At 43.5% G+C, this 23,548-nt stretch overlaps 1 protein-coding gene across 1 annotated transcript in view; it reads left to right on the forward strand.

Moving 5' to 3' along the window:
* The window catches only part of LOC122929551 (cartilage intermediate layer protein), a 47,602-nt gene extending 32,602 nt beyond the window's left edge, over positions 1-15,000 (forward strand). Inside the window, exons 5-10 of the mRNA XM_044283165.1 lie at positions 1,170-1,439; positions 3,564-3,749; positions 4,259-4,567; positions 6,253-6,361; positions 11,178-11,335; positions 11,650-15,000. Of these exons, the coding sequence (XP_044139100.1) occupies positions 1,170-1,439; positions 3,564-3,749; positions 4,259-4,567; positions 6,253-6,361; positions 11,178-11,335; positions 11,650-13,994 (3,377 nt within the window). The 3' untranslated portion in view covers positions 13,995-15,000. The remainder of the gene's footprint in view (positions 1-1,169; positions 1,440-3,563; positions 3,750-4,258; positions 4,568-6,252; positions 6,362-11,177; positions 11,336-11,649) is intronic.
* Positions 15,001-23,548: the final 8,548 nt, after the last annotated feature.

Raw genomic sequence — 23,548 nt, forward strand, 5'->3', positions numbered from 1 at the left:
AGATTATCTTCCGGTATAATGCCTAATAGGCACAGCCTAGGGTTTAGAGTAAGTGTAGCACTATATACCTTATTAACCAGGTGTATTACAGCCTTCCAATACGATGTCAATGAAGGGCATGCCCACAACATATGAAGTGGATCTGCCTCAGCACTTCCACATTTCGGACAAGCCGGACTATCTCTACAACCTATTTTGTGTAAAAACACTGGGGTCTTGTACACTCTATGTATTAAGTACAGATGGGATAGCCGCGCCGCTTCACTAAGAGATAAGTCAGGGGTGAGGTCTAACACCTCCTCCCATTGCTCATCCGTAATATCACCCACATCTCTTTCCCAATGTTGTCTAGTTTTAAGAGTGTATCCTTTAAGAAAGTCCTCAAACAAGGTTTGATATATCATGGAGCTACACCAGTTTATTGACGTAGAAACATCACAAATTTTGTTGTAAGTGCCATTTTGCAACAAGATTTGCAACTTTTTAGCTATTTATAACCCACCACATGCTTTTCCAAAGTGGGCAGGGTGTAAGCAGTAGGAGCAGGCCGTAGGCGAGAGCTCAACTCTTTAATCAACACATTACTGTACATTGGAAATCTACTCCAGCTCCTGGCGCACAAACAGCAGAAGATGCAACACATTTATCAAAAGGCATATACCTCTTAATAAATTAGTTGGATCTTGAACCAGCTGGGTTTTTATTAAAGGGTTTTTTGACTGGTCATTAGTATCTGATCGGTGGGTGTCCCGGGTGTTTGAGAAGGTACTGGTGCTCGCAGTAGCACAGAGGCCTTCTCACAGCTTTGCCTAGGCCATGCAACGTCACGTTCATCAGTCACATGGCCTAAGTGCCACTCCCCCCTTACTTTATAGAAGAAGTAATCAATGAGGTCTCAAGTCTTGTGAATTAATAAATCTTGTAGAACCCCCCTCCTCTTAGTCTTAATGAGGTCTTAATAGAACAGAGCTCTTTCTTCCACTTTCTTCTACCTGTCTCTTTGACTTTTACTTCAGATAAGCATAGAATTCATAAGAAGTGTTCAATATCCCTCTCTTTATCAAGGGAAAGGTCATTATGGTTTCATTCAACTTTATCTAGTGTAAATGTGGTGATTTTGTTACCTGTGTCATATGTGTTTCTAATTCCTTCATTCTGCTACTGTTTAGAGTTTCAGCAGTGGACAACCTGGTTCAACATTGATCACCCAGGTGGCAATGGAGACTATGAGCGCCTGGACGCCATCAGGTTCTATTATCCTAACAGGGTTTGCCTGAAACCTCTGCGTATGGAGGCACGAACTACAGAATGGGTCCCAGCAGGAAAGACTGGAGAAGTTGTGCACTATAGCCTAGCAAAAGGATTTTGGTGTATCAATACAGAGCAACTGGAAGGCAAAAACTGTTCCAATTATTCAGTCCGCTTCTTGTGTCCCGTTGGTGAGTTCATGCGTTATACTTTTTTTATCATCTACAAAACAATTGAACTTCTATGATGTGTGAATGGTGAGGGTTTGTTGAGATCATCTGGATTATGTGCATAATGCAGCATAAAACATTTGGTGAGTGTGTAGTACTTACCAAGTTTATATTGCATTTCAATATTAGCCTTTACAATGGTATAATACGTTTACATTGGAGATTTTTTTATGTAAGTTATTAATGTGACCATTTCAATATGAGTGAGTGTGGACTACTGTATAATGACTTTTAAATATGCATTTCTAAGATGGATGATAGTCCTTATGGTCCACTTTTCTGCAAGCCATTTTTTTTTCATGTGTTTGTTTAGTCTGTAGTCAATTCTATTAATTGGCAATCATTAAAACTTCTTTGAGTTGACCACTAAAAATTGCAGCAAAAAACTATCTACTAGAGAAGCTGTCCTTTGAAGATATAGTAAGTAAGGGAAATCTGATCTAGAATAAAGATGGTTCTCTCAACATGGAGATCTTTTGAAGAGGTTTCTCTGTATCAGCTGTCATTTTTGGCATTTAAACCACACAAATATACTTGGGTCAAAAGTTTTTCTGAACAAATCATATGTTCCACGGTGTGGTCTGTTTTGTATCACCATGTCTGAAAATGTCTGATCTATTAAAATGTCATGTTATTTCCACCCAATGCCTGAATATGTTGTAATTTTTTTTGTCACCTCACCTTCCAAAAAATCAAATAAAAAAATTGTCAAAAATGTATATGTATCCCAAAATGATGCCAATAAAAAAAAAAAATGGATTCTTACATACCTCTATGACAGGAAGAAAAAAATAGTTATGGGTGTAAAGCAAGGCACCAACAAACAGACCAGTGATGAAAGCAAAAAGGTGTTTATTCACCAGAAACATAAACGTCCAGGACACTTGCTGGTAACAAGGAATAATGACAAAAAAACAGGCAAGGAGATTCCAGGAATAGTCCCAACCAGTGCTGAATGATGCTGTGCACTTGGCAGTCGAGTCACTCCAGATCTTGGGTCCGCTGTAAAGGACAAAGTTCCTGGCCATCTTCAGTCACTAGGAGTTGTGACCTATACCTGGTTGAGGGAAAATAACAGTGGGCACTGATCACCCTGAGAGACCTCCTTTTAAATGCCTGCTGACCAATCCCAGGGTGCCAAGTGTCCACTACCATAGGTGAACAAATTGCCCTGCACCTGAGTACAAGGCCTAAGGCAATCACAAGTTGATTAACCCATGGCTGGCTCCCTAATCCACTTTGCTCTTGTGAGTCAGTATAATATGCGCCACTGGTCGACGAAGTGCATAAGAAGCCTTTGCGAACCTGCCCTCGTGCGTACGCACGGACGCATGATTGACTCAGCGCGAGTATGCGAGCGCGTGGACCCAGATGCGGAAACGGAAGTCGCAGGAGACACCGGAGACAACCCTGGCCGCGGCGTCTTGTCACTCGCCTGGCCACTCTGTCCCCGGGACTCCGACGGTCCTCCCCTCCGATGTCCACACGAACGCATCTCCGCACTGGCTCGCAAAGGGGTCAGCGCTGGTGCATCAGAGACATGCATAGCCTGTCCCGCAACTCCACGAGGACCCCTCTTGGTTCCCCTGGAGTGCAAAGCAGGTGAGGATCTTACAATGGGTGTCAGAATATGGAGACACAAAGCCATTATTTTTATTTATTTTTTTTATTTTTTTTGTAGTAAAACAAAATAGAAGCTATGAAAATTTGGTATCGCCATAATCATACTGACCCTAAGAATAAGTTTGTCATGTTGTTTTTACCGCATATGGGACACTGTCAATTTTTTTTTTAAGTTTCACATTAAAAGTACAACTTGTCCCACCAAAAAAAAAGCTCTCGTATGGCTATATCAACAGAAAAATAAAACGTTTATGGCTCTTGGAAAGCAGGGAGGCAAAAATGAAAAAATAAAATAAAATTTGGCTATGACAGCAAGCGGTTAATAATCATGTTTTCTGGTTGTACAGTTCCCCTTGGCGATATGTGCATGGTATAAATTTATTTCGAGCTAAAGAGCGGCATGTAGTTATTGCCTTGTAGAATAAAACTCTGTATAAATACACATTCAATCTACTGTTACAGTTCTACATCCCACTGTTCCAAAAGAGACATGGTCAGAATGGTCCCCATGGAGTGCGTGCTCAGCCAGATGTGGTAGCAATGGCATGCAGGTACGGAGAAGGACCTGTTTAGCGGAGGATCACTGGCAAGACCACTGTAATGGACCCACAGAGGAGGGACGCATGTGCACTGGAGCGCTGTGTACAGGTAACAGCAGAGATAGACTGCCTATAGACCCTACAGTGAAATTTCCCTGTGCGCTGATGCTCAGGGAGTTGCCTGAAGCCCTCCTCATGGCCACATACCAGGTACATAACGATCTGATGCTCTCATCATTAATTTGGTACACCACTGTAGGGGCAGTATTTTGTGCTGCACTGTAGTACTTGGTTCTGCTGGGGCAGTATATTGTGCTGTACTATATATTTGGTTCTGCTGGAGCGGTATTTTGCGCTGCACTAAGGTATTGCTGGCCCTGCCTAGTTCTGTGGTCCCTGCCTACTTGTGTTGCTCCGCCTTCTGTCTATTTGGACACGTCTACAACATGCAGCCACTTTTAGATTTTTTTCCAGGGCCATTTTAAGTTCTCAGTCTGCCCCCGGGTAACAGGAAATGAGTCTTAACCACTCTACATGACTTTAGTATTTCAGATCAACCACTTCTCAACTAGTCACCCCAAATTTTTATGTTGTATTCATTCTTATTACTCTTCACAGTGTGTAATCTCAGCTGTCCTATGGGGAAAGCGAGCGCAGACTGCAGTGTGTGCGAATGCAAGAACCAAATATTGTATGGCACAGTCACCCTACCAGACGGAGCGCCCGCTGCTGGTGTTAACGTGTACGTCATCTCCAAGAAACCCAGAGTAAAAGCTGTATCTGATGCACAAGGGCATTTCCGCGTGGTAGGGTTATGTCCCAACAGCACATTGCAGTTGAAATTGGAAAAATACTCTGTGGTGAATGTGAGAACTCCTAAAAGCGAAGGATCATCTTCATCTATCAATATCAGTATGAAGAGGAGAGGTAAGAGTATTGTAGTAATATTCTATTTTCTTCTCACATAGGTAAGAAGCAGACATTTCTGATCAGCATTTCACTTGGAAATATTGATATCATTGAGACTTTCTTTGTATGTAGTATGTCTGACATTTCAACAGCTCATGAACACTGGGCCAATCGCAAAAAAAATGATAATCGGGTCAAATCCTGCATGTTTTCCTTCTGTATGCAAATTTTAGACAGGAATTCACTTACTGAGCAAAGCTCATTTAGCAACACAGATACCTTTTCCACAACAGAATTAAAGAGATCTTGTAGGCTTCTGATATTGATGACCTATTCTCAGGATAGGTCATTAATATATTAGATCAGTGAGGGTGGTCTGACACCCGCACCCCTACCAATCAGCTGTTCCCTGCAGCCTCTGTCTCAGGAACTAGATCTTGAATGGAACAGGAAGCACAGCTCCGTTCAATGTGTAGTGGCCGTGCTGGGTACTGCAGCTCACTTCCCATTCCTCCCAACAGAATAATAATTAATAATAAACACGCTTGACAACCATTTGGAATAAATATTGATCACTATGTTTATTCAGGGTTACACCAAATAAAATAATTAAAATTACCACAAATATTAATTTATATTAAAAACCAAGTTAAAACAACAATAAAATTAATGTTCATGGATCAAGTCCACTGAGCCCAAGCTGTTCGACAACACCCCAACAAATAAACATTGTGACAAAATAAAGAAAAAAGAAGAGTAGGAAGGTTGTAGGTTTAAATATGTGCGCTAAGCAGCCAATACCCTGCTTAGCGCACATATAAAGGGGGATTTCCCCACCTTTTGCCACCATCCTTCCAATTAGATTAAATGAATCTTTCCGCTGTAGTCTTCACCAATCTGTTGCCCCCATTAATTGCATGGCTACGCAGGAAGACCTCAGGAACTTGCTCGTACCGCAGCACAGCTGACCTTTAATTTTTTATATACCTGAAAGAGAATAAGGAGAGACAAGGGGAGGGTGGGGGACAACGACAGCAAGAACAGCACCCCAAAACATTAACATTGAAAAACTATGTTACCATGTGCCCCCCCAAGCTAGGATGTTCTGGGGGGGGCCTTTAACATTCACTTCAGTGGTAACAGAACTGCAGTAACCCAGCATGGCCACTACGCTCTGAATGGAGCTGTGCCTCCTTTCTGCATTCATTAGCTACTTCCTGAGCCAGAGGCTGCAGAGTACAGCTGATTGGTGGGGGTGCAGGATGTTGCACCCTCAACAATTGGATATTAGTGGCCTATCCTAAAGATAGTTCATCAATATCAGGTTACTAAAAAAATCCTTTGACTCCTCCCTTTATAAATTGTGTTTTCTAGGGTAAGGCCAAACTGTTGGGGTACCATGTGGCCAGCCCTGTGCAGCAGGCAAAGCCCACCTATTTTTTGTGTGGCCATTGGTCCACAAGAAGCCAGACTTTTTGACTTTATATTGAGCACAAGACTCATTTTGAATCCACATTCAGTATATCTCTATACATTGGCCACTTCACTGTGATAACTGCAAACAATCTTTATAGAGAACTTGAAAATGGGGTCTGATCTTCAGACACTATGATTTACAGAAGGAGAGTTTTAGTAGATAGAGTCCTTTATCTGTTGTCAGGTAGAATACGAGTCCAAATATCTATTATTCTTTATCTCCACAGAAAAGCCGTACATTATAGAAAACCCTGAAGCCAAGGTGAGGAGAGTGGGGCAAAGTGTGACATTCTGCTGCAATTCTGTGGGAGAGCCAGCAGTAGAACAGTACCTGTGGTAGGTAACATTTTCCACATATTTTATCTGTACCTAAATGTAATCAGCATTCTTGTATGAAGTTGCCATATGTAAAAAAAAAAAAAGGACATGAAATCTCAGAATATGATGCATTGCAGTGGTCATGTCCGTCTTTAACAAGGGGCAGCTGCCCCAGACCCAGTTGCTCCTAGGGGCCTAAGGCAGCTGCCTCTTGAGCCCTGCTGGCCACTGCCCCGGGTGTCAGGCTGTCACCTACACAGGTGGGTGCTGCCATGCCATGCCTTCCTGCCGACACTCCAGGCAGTGAACTGTGAGAGCTGTGATTCTCTTAGGAGAAAGGACCTTAGATGACATCATCACCATGTGACCAGTAACATAGCAATATTACTGGTCACATGGCTATGACGTCATCAAAGGTCCTTTCTTTCTACCAGGAGTGTTTCTGCAGGAAAAGTTTGCCTTAACTGTGGAGCATTTATTGTGAAGATTACATCAGGAAAATGTGACAGGGGCTGTAAGCTACTGTATACTGTGGGGGGGCTATATACTGTGAGGTGCTGTATACTGTGGGGTGCTATCCCGCTCTACTGTATACTATGTGGTGCTGTATACTGTGGGGTGCTGAATACTGTGGGTGGCTGCATACTGTGGTGGGCTGTATACTGTGAGGTACTGTATACTGTGGGGTACTGTATATTGTGGGGGGCTGTATACTGTGGGGTGCTATACTGCTCTACTGTATACTGTTGGGTGCTGTATACTGTGGGGTGCTATACTGCTCTACTGTATACTGTGGGGTGCTGTATACTGTGGGGTGCTATACTGCTCTACTGTATACTGTGAGGTGCTGTATTGTGTATAGTTTGGGGTGCTGTATACTGTATACCGTGAGGTGCTGTATACCGTGAGGTGCTGTATATTGTGGGGTTCTATACTGCTCTACTGTGTACTGTGGGGTGCTCTATACTGTATACTGTGAGGTGCTGTATTCTGTATAGTTTGGGTGCTGTATACTGTATACTGTGGGGTGCTGTATACTGTATACTGTGAGGTGCTATATACCGTAAGGTGCTGTGTACTGTGGGTGCTGTATATTGTGGAGTGTTATACTGCTGTACTGTATACTGTGGGGGTCTGTATACTGTGGGGGCTGTATAGTGTGGGGGGCTGTATAGTGTATAGTTTGGTGTGCTGTATACTGTGAGGTGCTGTATATTGTGGGGTTCTATACTGCTTTACTGTATACTGTGAGGTGTTGTATACTGTGAGCTGCTGTATACTGTGGGGTGCTATACTGCTCTACTATATACTGTGGGGCGCTGTTTACTGTATACTGTGAGGTGCTGTATACCATAAGATGCTGCATACTGTGGGTGATGTATATTGTGGGGTGCTATACTGCTCTACTGTATACTGTGGGGTTCTGTATACTATGGGGGACTGTATACTGTGGGGGGCTGTATAGTGTGTGGTGCTGTATAGTGTGGGGTACCTTATAATGTATAGTTTGGGGTGCTGTATACTGTGAGGTGCTATTTATTGTGGGTGCTGTATATTGTGGAGTGCTCTACTGTATACTATGAGGTGTTGTATACTGTGAGCTGCTGTATACTGTGGGGTGCTATGCTGCTCTACTATATACTGTGGGGCGCTGTATACTGTATAGTGTGGGGTGCTGTATACTGTGGGGTGCTGCATACTGTATAGTGTGGGGTGCTGTATACTATAGGGTGCTATACTGCATACTGTGGGGTGCTGTATACTTTAAGATGCTATACTGCATACTGTGGGGGTGCTGTATACTATAGGGTGCTATACTGCATACTGTGGGGTGCTGGTGTGCACTGTAACGCTAGGGTGAGCCGAGCCTCGGTTTCCTTCCTGCAGACTTCCAGCCTGAGCCCAGCTGCCCAGAGCACTGATCCTGAGCCTCTGGAGTCTTCAGAACTGGAAGTATTTACAGTCATTCACTGTACTCTATAAGGTGTGTGGATTTTTTTGTGTGTGTGTTTTGTGGTGGAGGGTGTGATTGCCTGCTAAGGTGTGGGAAGGCGGGATCTCGGGGGCTTAAGTAAATTTTTGCCCAGAGTCCAATTAATATTAAAGACAGCCCTGAGTCGGGTACTACATTCAAGCTCCTCAATGTCTAGGTCCTTCACCCAAGATAGGAAAATCTACCCCCAGCCCCCCTCCAACCCCCCCCCCCCCCCCTAATTCTATGGATGACAAGTACTACATTACTTAATAAAAAAAACTGTGTAAAATTTTACATATATGTTTATAAGGGAAACATCCCGGTGATCATAAATAAAGTGACTAGTGCTATCAGAGAAACAAGTACATAATGAAGCTGACTATCATATGATAATACATAAAAATCCATAAATCCTGCCAGCTATTCCTTATACATTCATTATATTTAATGATACTTTAATTGTGCACATATGTGCCGGGGATATAATGATGAACTAATACCTGGGGGAGTGATGCAGCCCACATATACCATCGCGTTGTTGAGCGCGTCTCAAGGGAGAAAGTGCGCATGTCACAATCACATACACCTCATAAGTCTGTGTCCGAGCAACACCACATTGTTCCAGTGATGACGCTCTCAAATTACGTAATAGACGCACGTTGTTGACTCATGTTGAGTCGCGTCCGCTGTCAGTAGGAAAAAGAGCGCATGCGCACTCACATCATTGAGGCTCGGAATCACCATTTCTGTAAAGGGAGTTTGGCCAGTATATATTATCTGCTGAGTTAGATACTACAGAATTGCTGCATTCTATATCAGGTCACAATGAATGATTTCCACTAGTTGCAACCAAGAGGAGCGTCCCCACTTTTCCAAGATAGGAAACTATCCCCTAATAGCGGCCCCAATGCTGTAAGCACGCCAGTACCACCAGCATCGCGGGCCGCATACAAGTTGCGGCTCGTGACCCAGAGGGTTCTCCTCATCAATATATGCCAGAACTATAGACTACAAGCAGTCAGAATAGCCAATCCCCATATTACCCTACCTTATATGTGATCGAGACAAGAGCATCAACCCCCAGAGAAAAAAATAAATAAAATAAAAATGCAACAGTTCACATAATGAAGTAAAAGCAAATATTTTGTGGGCTCCTCATCCACCGTCCAGGCTCATCATTGTTCTTCCATTTCTTTCCCCGAAATTCCAGTGCATCTGTAATAATACACAAAATTAGTGATACAAGTGACACTCAAAAAACCATTAACCTTGTTTTACTGATTTTCTGTTAATGTTTTTTTATAATGTTCTTTTTTCACAATTTGCATTTTTTATAAATTTTTTATCAGTGAACATATCCTCCGCAGGAGAAATACTCCACACAAAATCATCGACAGCATATACCTTAGGCAAACTTTTCTCCTCACAGAACGCCTCCATATCTGTAATCAATGTTCAAACCATTAGGCTGTAAAGTATTAAGAGTTTGAATCCAATATGATTCTTTCTTTTTGAGTAATGATACACGATCACCTCCCCTACAAGGCATTTGTATCTGATCAATAATCCAGCATCTCAAGTCTTTTTCACTATGTTGTTTAAGTGAAAAATGCCTTGGTACTAGAAGATCTGTCCGGCCCTTTCTAATAGTGAACCTATGATTGTTGAGCCTAGTTTTCAGGTCGGTCGAAGTTTCCCCTACATACAAGAGATGACAGGGACAGGAAAGAACATACACTACGAAAGTGGAATCACAGGATAGATGGTATTTGATGGGGTATGATATACCAGTATTAGGATGTGTAAAAGACCTAGATCTGCTAATAAAACGGCAGTTGACACAATGCAGGCACGGGAAACATCCAGTGCCTGATGGTGCCAGTGTGGTCTGTCTGGTAACACTTTTAGGTCCCATTTTTGCACTTTCTATATCCACAAAGGGGAGGTGTCTTAAACTCTGGCACAACTTTTTTGCAACCACTTAACACGGGCCAGTGTCGTTTCAAGATCTTATATTTATATATATATATATATATATATATATGAGCTAATATTTATACTGAATAATTTAACACCTACTTTAATTATAGGAATATTAGAAATCACCAAGGAGTTATGTGACTGTATAAGAGAGAAAGCCTGCAGGCAGAGTACATGTATGCTGGTCATGAAACTCTGAGGTTACTTTGTACATTCTTAATAATTTATAGTAGGAAGTACATGATTCATTATTATATACTTTAGCTATTGCAGAACCTTGAAAAGTAAGGGGGTGCTTTCTGTCCACCATGGCTTGATTGATATGATAAGTCCTCTTAAAGAGGACCTTTCACCAGAAAAAACTTCTAAACTAACTATACAGACATGTAGAGCGGCGCCCAGGGACCCCCCTACACTTACTGTTATACCTGGGCGCCGCTCTGTTCTCCCGTTATTGCCTCCGGTATCTTCATAGTTAGGCTCCACCCAGGGGAACCTGCCGGCGTCTCATTCTCCCATGCTGTAGCGCTGGCCAATCGCAGGGCTCAGATCATAGCCTGAGAGAGAAAAAAGCCTCTCAGGCTATGAGCTGAGCGCTGTGATTGGCCAGCGCTGCAGCATGGGAGAAGGAGGCGCCGGCAGGTTCCCCTGGGTGGAGCCTAATTGCGAAGATACCAGAGGCTATACCGGGAGAACGGAGCGGCGCCCAGGTATAACAGTAAGTGCAGGGGGGTCCCTGGGCGCCGCTCTACATGTCTGTATAGTTAGTTTAGAATTTTTTTTTCTGGTGAAAGGTCCTCTTTAAGTATTTTAGCACCTTTAAATGTAACTCTAATATTTGGTTTCCATTTGTTTCTAATTGTATAATTTATTTTTCAGGTACCATAATGGAACCCTTTTGGACCAAAATATACATAAATCTAGCAATGAGCTGACCCTTCGAAAGCTCAAGGTGAGCCAAGCTGGAGAGTACTATTGCAAGGCTAAAAATGATGCAGGATTTGTAAAGTCCAGCCCTGCCAAGCTTACTCTCATTGGTGAGTTGAAATATGGATGTAGAAAAAATACTTGCAATTCGTAACACATAGAATAATGATGCTTCAGTAAATAAGTATTTGAACTATTGTTTTTATGTCTTAAATTGTGCTTAGCTTTATGTGTTTTTCTGACAAATAAATTGACTTTATATTGTGATATTCCTTTTTCAAGTGCGTATTTTCAATTGCTTGCTTGTCATAACCATTATGTGGTCAAATCTGCTATTAATCTTATTGTGTATGGCTGTCTTTAGTGTGGTGAATGCACGTTTTGTTTGTAAATTGTCATGCTAAAAATGACTCTTTTTCTACAGATCAGGATGCTCCTGCCTGCATTCCAAATCCAGAGATTCATCTCATCCAACTTCCTCATGACTGTTTTCAAAATGCCACTAATTCGTTCTACTACAATGTTGGGAAATGTCCGTCTACATTTTGCCCTGGGGATCTGGATAATGGACTAAGATGCAAGGACAATGTGCCCTACTGCTGTGGGATTACTGAAACAGAAGTAAAAGAAGTCTCCTGTCAGGGTTATGTTCTCCCAATTAAAGTTGCTGTGCAGTGTGGTTGCTTAAAGTGTACAGACACCAAAATAATTGTTCGTGGAAGGGCAATAGCATCTGATACTGGAGAACCCATGCGATTTGGACACATATACATGGGAAATGCCAGGGTTAGCATGACAGGTTATAAAGGCACCTTTTCAATTCAGGTTCCTGCAGAAACAGAGAGGTTGGTTCTTACTTTTGTTGACCGGCTACAAAAATTTGTTAATACCACGAAAGTTCTTCCATTCAATAAAAAGGGAGGTGCTGTTTTTCATGAGGTTCTTCTTCTCAGGAGAAAAGAGCCGGTCATATTGGACTCCATGAAGACAAACCAGATATCTCTAGGAGATGTAGAAAATGATGATCCTATAGCTGAACTGGAAATTCCCCCAAATTCTTTCTATAGACAAAATGGAGAGATCTACAATGGAAAAGTAAAGGCAAGTGTAACATTTTTAGACCCAAGAAACATATCAACAGCCAGAGCTGCACAAAGTGACTTAAATTTTGTCAATGAAGAAGGTGATACCATGCCACTACGCTCATATGGGATGTTCTCAGTAGATTTTACTGATGAGAAAGCCATTGAATCCCTGAATGCTGGAGCAGTTAAAGTATACCTTGACTCTTCCCAAGTCAAAATGTCAGAGCACCTTGAAAGCATGAAATTATGGTCTCTAAATCCAGAAACTGGACTTTGGGAAGAAGAAGGAGACTTTCAACAAGCAAGAGTACGGCGAGGTAAAAGAGAGGAGAGGACCTTTCTTGTAGGCAACATGGAAATTAGGGAGAGAAGATTGTTTAACCTGGATGTTCCTGAAAGTCGAAGATGTTATGTGAAAGTTCGTGCATATAGAAGTGAAAGGTTCTTGCCAAGTGAACAAATAGAAGGTGTAGTAGTAAACCTAATCAACATGGAACCTATGTCAGGATTTGCATCCAATCCTCGAGCTTGGGGACGTTTTGACAGTGCTATAACTGGTCCAAATGGGGCATGTTTACCTGCATTTTGTGATGACAACAGCCCAGATGCTTACTCTGCGTTTGTAACTGCCACTTTACTAGGAGAGGAACTGGAAGCAGTTCAATCTTCTCCAAAGTTTAACCCAAATATAATTGGTGTCCCACAACCCTACCTAAATAAACTGAATTATAGAAGAACAGATCACGATGATCCCAAAGTAAAAAAGACAGCTTTCAGCATCAGTGTGGCCAAACCAACTCCAAATGTTGCTGAGGAGAGCAACGGTCCTGTTTATGCCTACAACAAACTTCTAGAGTGTGAAGAGGCCCCTTCTAATGCCGGACATTTTAGATTTTACAGAGTAGAAGGTGATAGATATGACTTCAACACTGTAACATTTAATGAAGATGACCCAATGAGCTGGACTGCAGATTACTTAGCCTGGTGGCCCAAGCCAATGGAATACAGAGCTTGTTATATGAAAGTTAAAATTGTTGGGCCTCAGGAAATTATTGTAAGGTCTCGAAATATGGGTGGCACACATCCACAAACAGTTGGCCAACTCTATGGAATTCGAGATGTACGGAGTACCAGAGACTTGGAAGAATCCAATCTCTCTACAGCATGTGTGGAATTCAAATGTAGTGGTATGCTGTATGATCAAGACAGGGTAGATCGTACACTCGTGAAGATTGTCCCTCAAGGAAGCTGTCGGAGGGTATCCATAAACAGCATGCTTCATGAATATCTTGTCAATCATCTTCCAATGGCAGTTAACAATGACACCAATGAGTATACTATGCTTGCTCCTCTTGACCCACTTGGACATAATTATGGCATTTATACAGTTACTGATCAGGATCCAAAAACAGCTAAGGAGATTGCCCTTGGTAGGTGCTTTGATGGCTCATCTGATGGGACTTCTAGGGTGATGAAGAGTAATGTAGGAGTAGCCCTTTCTTTTAACTGTTTGGATCAGGATGTCAGGCAGCAAAGTGTCTTTCGTGGGAATGGACTAGCAGCATCAAGTGCATCTAGACAGGGAGGCAGAAATACAAGGCAACAAAGAGCAAGTAGTAGAAACAGGTCAACAGTTAGAATAACCTCTCTTTTAACATCAAGAGAGCGCAGTTCAGATCAGTAAGAACAGAACAAAAGCCAGAACAGGCTTCTACTACACTCCTTTACTTCATGGCTATAAGAGAGTTTTCAGAAAATTCCAGACTCATTTGCCAAGGTGAGATGTACAGAATTATAGCTTAATTTACTACATAATCAACATTTTTAATTTAGAAGAAAAATCAAACAATGAGAATTATCCTAATAAAATTGCAGCCAACAGCTAAGATACAAAATCAACAGAAATATCTCCTATCTTTCACAAACTCCTTTTTTTTTTTTCTTTTATTCAATATGCTGAAAAATAATGAATGGTACACTTGCGTTTTGCCTACTTAAATGCTTATTTCATCTGACTTGTGGATCAGATTTAATGGCTTCCTTCCTTCTGTCATCCTTTGATTTGTATCTTTTAGCATTCAAAACTGCCTCCTCCCATTGGGAACTGATAAAATAATGTATAATTTATTTCCCACCACTAGTACAAAGCAATAATAGTTTTCCAGATGTGAGTCCCACTAAAGATTAACGTGGAAACCAGAACTAGAATGTGACTAATCTCTTACAACTGACCTAAATTACATCCAAAATATTTTACCGAAATCCTAAGGCAAAATCCATACAATCTATTAAAGGAGACCAAGTGTTCTAGAGACTGTATTTTCAGATTCCAGAACCAGAGCAAAAAGGTCACATATGCATCTGATAAATGCAGTATTGTACAATGTTTTCTACTATCACTATGGCTTTAAACAGATATACTGTACACATGCAGTTTATTATCTCATGTACATCGTCCCCATGCTTTTCTTTACAATTTGGACTCTCCTGACCTTTTCTAACCATATAAACGTATTCCTCTGGTTTGTTTCCATTCTGTATGTAGCATTTACGTTGCTGTATCCGACCAAACCCACACTTCTCCTTTCTCTGCCACAGCTCCAGCCCCGTCCCTAACAACACCCAGCTAGTTCATAGCTCCTCCCACCAGCTAGTTACATAGACACTTCCCTATCACTGCCCCTAACAATACCCAGCTAGTTTATAGCTCCTCCCACCGAACTAGTTACATAGACACTCCCCTATCACTGCCCCTAACACCCAGCTAGTTTATAGCTCCTCCCACTCAGTTACATAGACACTCACCTATCACTTCCCCTAACAACACCCAGTTAGTTTATAGCTCCTCCCACCCAACAAGTTACATAGACACTCCCCTATCACTTCCCTTAACAACACCCAGTTAGTTTATAGCTCCTCCCACCCAGCTAGTTACATAGACCCTCCCCTATCACTGCCCCTGCATGGACATGAATAATGAAATAAGAAAGAGCTGCATGGACAAGGTCATGTGACCACAGCCCAGAACGGGAGATAGGAGCAATAAAGGTAAAAGAAACAATTACAGCCACCTTCATAAATGATTATTTAAAAGGATGTTGATGCAAACCAGAAAACCCCTTTAAGTTACTTTTCCAAACAAATGTATCAAAAATGTTTCCATAATATTCCCATATAAAACAAAGCTACTTTCTTTTACCCACTGATTTGAAACTTAAACTGACTTTACAATGAGCAGAGCAAGTTCTGGCCACAGCCTCGGGAGTGGAGTGGCTATTTGCCAACATTAATGAGTAGGAAACATGGTTTCAATCAATGTTCACTGAAAATGTGCTATGGCTATCAGTTCAGTTGTGCATATTGGTTGCTTCCTTTCTTGAATTGGCTGTTCCCCTGTGGAAGATTATTCACATTAAATTTTTAATTCTGTAATACTGTACTTGAAAATGTAAATAGCATTTTATTTATTTTCTTTTTTATTATTTCTTGTAATTGTACCTGACTGAATCCTTTTTTTTTTTTTTTTTTTTGCTTTACTGGATAATGTGGAGGCAATAAAATGTTACTGTAATTATTAAAACAGGAAAGTAATAAATATATCCTGACTGAAGACGAGTTATTGTGTGGAAGTCAAGCCATTTTCAGATATTGTGCCATATAAGAGTTTTGGCCGAGAACAATAGAAAAATACACTTCTGTAGCTATAATGTTAGACAGTAGAGTTCTGTAAAAAAAAAAAAATATATATATACAGTACAGACCAAAAGTTTGGACACACCTTCTCATTCAAAGAGTTTTCTTTATTTTCATGACTATAAAAATTGTACATTCACACTGAAGGCATCAAAACTATGAATTAACACAAGTAGAATTATATACATAACAAAAAAGTGTGAAACAACTGAAAAAATGTAATATTCTAGGTTCTTCAAAGTAGCCACCTTTTGCTTTGATTACTGCTTTGCACACTCTTGGCATTCTCTTGATGAGCTTCAAGAGGTAGTCACCTGAAATTGCCTTCCAACAGTCTTGAAGGAGTTCCCAGAGATGCTTAGCACTTGTTGGCCCTTTTGCCTTCACTCTGCGGTCCAGCTCACCCCAAACCATCTCGATTAGGTTCAGGTCCGGTGACTGTGGAGGCCATGTCATCTGGCGCAGCACCCCATCACTCTCCTTCATGGGAAAATAGCCCTTACACATCCTGGAGGTGTGTTTGGGGTCATTGTCCTGTTGAAAATGGTCCAACTAAACGCAAACCGGATGGAATAGCATGCCTCTGCAAGATGCTGTGGTAGCCATGCTGGTTCAATATGCCTTCAATTTTGAATAAATCCCCAACAGTGTCACCAGCAAAGCACCCCCACACCATCACACCTCCTCCTCCATGCTTCACGGTGGGAACCAGGCATGTAGAGTCTATCCGTTCACCTTTTCTGCATCGCACAAAGACACGGTGTTTGGAACCAAAGATCTCAAATTTGGACTCATCAGACCAAAGCACAGATTTCCACTGGTCTAATGTCCATTCCTTGTGTTCTTTAGCCCAAACAAGTCTCTTCTGCTTGTTGCCTGTCCTTAGCAGTGGTTTCCTAGCAGATATTCTACTATGAAGGCCTGATTCACACAGTCTCCTCTTAACAGTTGTTCTAGAGATGTGTCTGCTGCTAGAACTCTGTGTGGCATTGACCTGTCTCTAATCTGAGCTGCTGTTAACCTGCGATTTCTGAGGCTGGTGACTCGGATGAACTTATCCTCCGCAGCAGAGGTGACTCTTGGTCTTCCTTTCCTGGGGCGGTCCGCATGTGAGCCAGTTTCTTTGTAGCGCTTGATGGTTTTTGTGACTGCACTTGGGGACACTTTCAAAGTTATCCCAATTTTTCGGACTGACTGACCTTCATTTCTTAAAGTAATGATGGCCACTCGTTTTTCTTTACTTAGCTGCTTTTTTCTTGCCATAATACAAATTCTAACAGTCTATTCAGTAGGACTATCAGCTGTGTATCCACCTGACTTCTCCACAACGCAACTGATGGTCCCAACCCCATTTATAAGGCAAGAAATCCCACTTATTAAACTGACAGGGCACACCTGTGAAGTGAAAACCATTTCAGGTGACTACCTCTTGAAGCTGATCAAGAGCATGCCAAGAGTGTGCAAAGCAGTAATAAATGCAAAAGGTGGCTACTTTGAAGAACCTAGAATATGACATATTTTCAGTTGTTTCACACTTTTTTGTTATGTATAAAATTCCACATGTGTTAATTCATAGTTTTGATGCCTTCATAGTCTTGGAAATAAAGAAAACTCTTTGAATGAGAAGGCGTGTCCAAACTTTTGGTCTGTACTGTATATATATATATATATATATATATACACACACACTGAGAGAAAATATTAACGCAACACATACGGTTTTGCTCCCATTTTGCATGAGCTGAACTCAAAGATCTGAAATATTTTCTACATACACAAAAGATCCATTACTCTCAAATATAGTTCACAAATCTGTCTAAATCTGTGTTAGTGTGCAATTCTCCTTTGCCGAGATAATCCATCCCACCTGACAGGTGTTGTATGTCAAGTTGATGATTAGACAGCATAAATATTTCACAGGTGTGCCTTAGACTGCCCACAATAAAAGGCCACTCTGTAATGTGCAGTTTTATCACTGTTACGGATTAGGGACTCCTACCGCGTCCCTAATCCTCTCCCTAACTCCTTTACCATATGAGCGGACCCCGATGGTAGGACGACTCATACTCAGGATTCCTAGAGACCCTAAGTCGCCCGGGTAATCCCTCACCAAGCAGCAGGGAAGAGGCGACCTGTTCATCCCAGTCATGGAGGAACAGGAGTCTCTATCTGAGGCCAGGCTGCAAGGAGAGGGGAACACATACAGCATATGGGGATGGCAGGTAAGCGAAACCAATAACACACTGACTGGAACCCGTGCACTAGTGCTGCTGTCCACACCAACATTAAAGGACACAGCACACACCACAAACCACACAGGAACCCAGGACACCTATAGCTGCAATAACATGAGACAGAGAAATGTCTAGTAAACATGCTGGACACCAAACACCACCAGACATGTAACACCAAACTAGACATACAACACCCTGAACATAACCCACTCCATACAAATAGGGACAGGAAGGGAAGGAGACACCGGGATAGCATTGCAGAAGACGCCCAACAAGGTGGTTAACCCCTCCAGCACCGGACAGAGGAGGAAACAACTGACAGGGTAAGTGCACACACCAGCATAAAAAGCTACACGTTGCCGCAGGCAACAGCATGCAAGGCAAACATGTAACGGCACACACCACAAAGGCCGTGACACTGCCCCCGCATGCTGAAACAGCAACACGTTTCCACAGGCAACAGCAAGCGTGGCATAAGTGTCACAGCGCACACCAAAGGCCGTGAAAATCACACAGCACAATGCCACAGATGTTTGAGGGAGCGTGCAATTGGCATGCAGATTTTTGCAGTACATCCAACCAGCCTCACAACCGCAGACCACGTGTAACCACACCAGCCCAGGACATCCACATCCAGCATGTTCACCTCCATGATTATCTGAGACCAGCCACCCGGACAGCTGCAGGAACAATCGGTTTGCATAAATAAAGTATTTCTGCACAAACTGTCAGAAACCGTCTCAGGGAAGCTCCTCTGCATGCTCGTCATCCTCATCGGGATCTAGACCTGACTGCAGTTTGTAACCAACTTGAGTAGGCAAATGCTCACATTCGATGGCGTCTGGCACGTTGGAGAGGCGTTCTGTTTTCACTGTTATGGGCAGATGGCAGACAGCGTGTGTGGCGTGTGTGGGTGAGCGGTTTGCTGATGTCAACGTTGTGGATCGAGTGGCCCATGGTGGCAGTGGGGTTATGTTATGGGCAGGCGTATGCTATGGACAACAAACACAGGTGCATTTTATTAATGGCAATTTGAATGCACAGAGATACTGTGACGAGATCCTGAGGCCCATTGTTGTGCCATTCATCCAAGACCATCACCTCATGTTGCAGGATGATAATGCAAGGCCCCATATTACAAGGATCTGTGCACCATTCCTGGAAGCTGAAACATCCCAGTTCTTGCATGGCCAGCATACTCACCGGACATGTCACCCATTGAGCATGTTTGGGATGCTCTGGATCGGCGTATACGACAGCGTGTTCCTGTTCCTGCCAATATTCTGCAACTTCGCACAGCTATTGAAGAGGAGTGGACCAACATTCCACAGGCCACAATCAAAAACCTGATCAACTCTATGCAATGGAGATGTGTTGCACTGCGTGAGGCAAATGGTGGCCACACCAGATACTGACTGGTTTTCTGACCCCCTCCCCTTCATTTCCCCGGTAAGGCAAAACTGTGCACATTTCAGAGTGGTCTTTTATTGTGGGCAGTCTAAGGCACACCTGTGCAATATCCATGCTGTCTAATCAGCACCTTGATATGCCACACCTGTCAGGTGGCATGGATTATCTCGGCAAAGGAGAATTGCTCACTAACACAGATTTAGACAGATTTGTGAACTATATTTGAGAGTAATGGGTCTTTTGTGTTTGTAGAAAATGTTTCAGATCTTTGAGTTCAGCTCATGCAAAATGGGAGCAAAACCAAAAGTGTTGTGTTTATATTTTTGCTCAGTATATATATATATATATATATATATATATATATAAAATATATTGTGGTAAGGTGAACAGAAAAGTGTATGGTAAAGTCCTGGAAGGGGTGTATATCCCAACCAGCTTCCTCAACTAGGTGAGGTAACTAAAATCCAGGACAGGTTTTCCCCTAGCCTGAGGGATCCCAGCTGAAGCCAGCTGGGATCATCAAGGGGAAATAAAGCTCAGTCCAGGCTGTCAGTCTGAGGAGAGGAATGCCTGGAGAAAGCCTGGGAAGCTGGCTGCCCTGCTGGCTAGAGAAGCCGAGTGCTCTGTGTGAACGGTGTTAGGTGAGTTAGGATCTTCACTGTATTAGCCAGAGCCCAGACAGGCAGGTGTTTATTTGAGTTTGGTTTATGTTTTGTGGTGCTGGTCCTCCACCTTACCCAGTGAATTATAACTGGGGTTGCTTGTATTGCTGGAGTGTGATAAATAAAGCAGCATTTGGACTTTAACCCTGTGGTCTGCAATGACCCAAAACACAAACAGAAATGGTTAGCAGACAACAACATTAACGTTTTGTAGTGGCCCAGCCAGAGTCTAGACATGAATCCAATTGAGAATCTGGCGAGGGAGCTAAAGATCAGGGTGATGGCAAGAAGACCCTCCAACCTGAAAGATTTGGAGCTCATTGCTAAAGATGAATGGGCAAAAAAAACTGTGGAGACATGCAAAAAGCTGGTCTGCAATTATAGGAAGCGTTTGATTGCTGTAATAGCCAATAAAGGCTTTTCTATTGATTATTGAGAAGGGTATGAATAATTCTGGACTGGACACTTTTGGCTGAAATGTAAATAAAAGCTGAGAAATGTTTTTTTTCCACAATAATGCTTCTTGTACATCGTCTTATTATCTTTTCGGAGACACCTATGTCATTTCCCCTCAAAAAAGTGTGAATAAAGACACATTTTTTTCATCATTTTCAAACAGTGGCGTCGCCAAGGGGGGGCCAGAGGGGGCAACGGCCCCCCCTGCATCAAGCTGTGCCCCCCCAACTAAAATGTGCCCCCATTCATTTTGGTGTGCACTGTGCTGCAGGCAGCCGGCAGGGCCGGAGGACAGAGTGTATTTCAAAACTACGATTCTATCTGACCGGACCGCTCCCCACATCCCCAGGACCTGACCAGTGCTGTGCTGCTGTGCAGAAATCAGCAGGCCGCTCGCGGTAGTATGGTAACAACTACTCGCAGTGCGGGCGGTGCGCCTGCTCCTCCTCCTAGGCGGCACAGGGCCAGGCGTGTGACGTCACTGTGAGCGCTCAGCGCAGCCCGCGCACTGCCTGTAGTTCAAGTAGTTGTAGCCTAAGCCCTAAAGCCAGGCCCAGTGACAGTGTGGCGTCATCGTGGCCCTACCCTAACCCAACCGAGTACCGAAGATATCAGCCTGAAGCCTGACCTATAGTGGAGTAGGTTAATAAGGTACTAAGTGACTAAGTCTGTCTAACTAGAGAGATCTCACTCTGAGACGAGAGAGCGGCCGCTGATTCGCAGAATCTTCCCGATTTATAAGTTAAAGTTATCTTCTGCAGCCTGGATGATTACAGTGTTTACTTTACTGTTTAGAAATGTTCAAATGTGAGCGGTGGGGAGGGGGATCTGTGGTCTGTGGATGTCATGACACTGTTATGGGGGGGATCTGTGGTCTGTGGATGTCATGACACTGTTATGGGGGGGATCTGTGGATGACACTGTTATAGGGAGGGGGGGGTCTGTGGATGTCATGACACTGTAATGGGGGGGATTTGTGGATGACACTGTTATGGGGGGGAGGATCTGTAGATGACACTGTTATGGGGGGGGATCTGTAGATGACACTGTTATGGGGGGGCGTCTGTGACACTCTGTAGATGACACTGTTATGGGGGGGAAGATCTGTAGATGACACTGTTTTGGGGGGGGGATCTGTGCCACTCTGTAGATGACACTGTTAGGGGGGGAAACTGTTATGGGGGTTAGGCTCCAATCAGACGTCTGTAACGTGTTTTGCGGATCTGCAAAACACGGACAGCGGCAATGTGCGTTCCGCATTTTGCGGACCGCACATTGCCGGCACTAATAGAATATGCCTATATGTTCTATTTTTTCCGGGAACAAAATTGCAGACCTGGAAGTGCGGGTCCGCATTTCCATATCCGGGCAGCACATCATACTGCCCCAAAGAAATTAATGGGTCCGCAATTCCATTACGCAAAATGCGGAACAAAATTGAGGATGTGTTAATGGGGCCTTATAGGGAGGTGTATCCCAGGATGACACTGTTATGGGGTGGATCTGTGGATGACACATATAGCATAAGATGGTATAAACGGTATGTGTCGTATCCACAGATCCCCCTCCATAGCTGTGTCATATCCACAGATCCCCCTCCATAGCTGTGTCATATCCACAGATCCCCCTCCATAGCTGTGTCATATCCACAGATCCCCCTCAATAGCAGTGTCATATCCACAGATCCCCCTCCATAGCAGTGTCATATCCACAGATCCCCCTCCATAGCAGTGTCATATCCACAGATCCCCCTCCATAGCAGTGTCATATCCACAGATCCCCCTCCATAGCAGTGTCATATCCACAGATCCCCCTCCATAGCAGTGTCATATCCACAGATCCCCCTCCATAACAGTGTCATCCACAGATCCCCCCCCCCTCCATAAGTGTCATCCACAGATCCCCCCCCTCCATAAGTGTCATCCACAGATCCCCCCCCTCCATAAGTGTCATCCACAGATCCCCCCCCCTCCATAAGTGTCATCCACAGATCCCCCCCCTCCATAAGTGTCATCCACAGATCCCCCCCCTCCATAAGTGTCATCCACAGATCCCCCCCCCTCCATAAGTGTCATCCACAGATCCCCCCCCCTCCATAAGTGTCATCCACAGATCCCCCTTCCTCCATAAGTGTCATCCACAGATTCCCCCCCCCTCCATAAGTGTCATCCACAGATCCCCCCCCCTCCATAAGTGTCATCCACAGATCCCCCCCCCCTCCATAAGTGTCATCCACAGATCCCCCCCCTCCATAAGTGTCATCCACAGATCCGCCCCTCCATAAGTGTCATCCACAGATCCCCCCCCTCCATAAGTGTCATCCACAGATCCCCCCCCCTCCATAAGTGTCATCCATAGATCCCCCTTCCTCCATAAGTGTCATCCACAGATCCCCCTTCCTCCATAAGTGTCATCCACAGATCCCCCTTCCTCCATAAGTGTCATCCACAGATCCCCCTTCCTCCATAAGTGTCATCCACAGATCCCCCTTCCTCCATAAGTGTCATCCACAGATCCCCCTTCCTCCATAAGTGTCATCCACAGATCCCCCTTCCTCCATAAGTGTCATCCACAGATCCCCCCCCTCCATAAGTGTCATCCACAGATCCCCCCCTCCATAAGTGTCATCCACAGATCCCCCCCCCTCCATAAGTGTCATCCACAGATCCCCCCCCCCCTCCATAAGTGTCATCCACAGATCCCCCCCCCCTCCATAAGTGTCATCCACAGATCCCCCCCCCCCCTCCATAAGTGTCATCCACAGATCCCCCCCCCTCCATAAG

The sequence above is a fragment of the Bufo gargarizans genome, chromosome 2 (genome assembly GCF_014858855.1).
Source record: "Bufo gargarizans isolate SCDJY-AF-19 chromosome 2, ASM1485885v1, whole genome shotgun sequence".
Classification (NCBI taxonomy): Eukaryota; Metazoa; Chordata; class Amphibia; order Anura; family Bufonidae; genus Bufo; species Bufo gargarizans.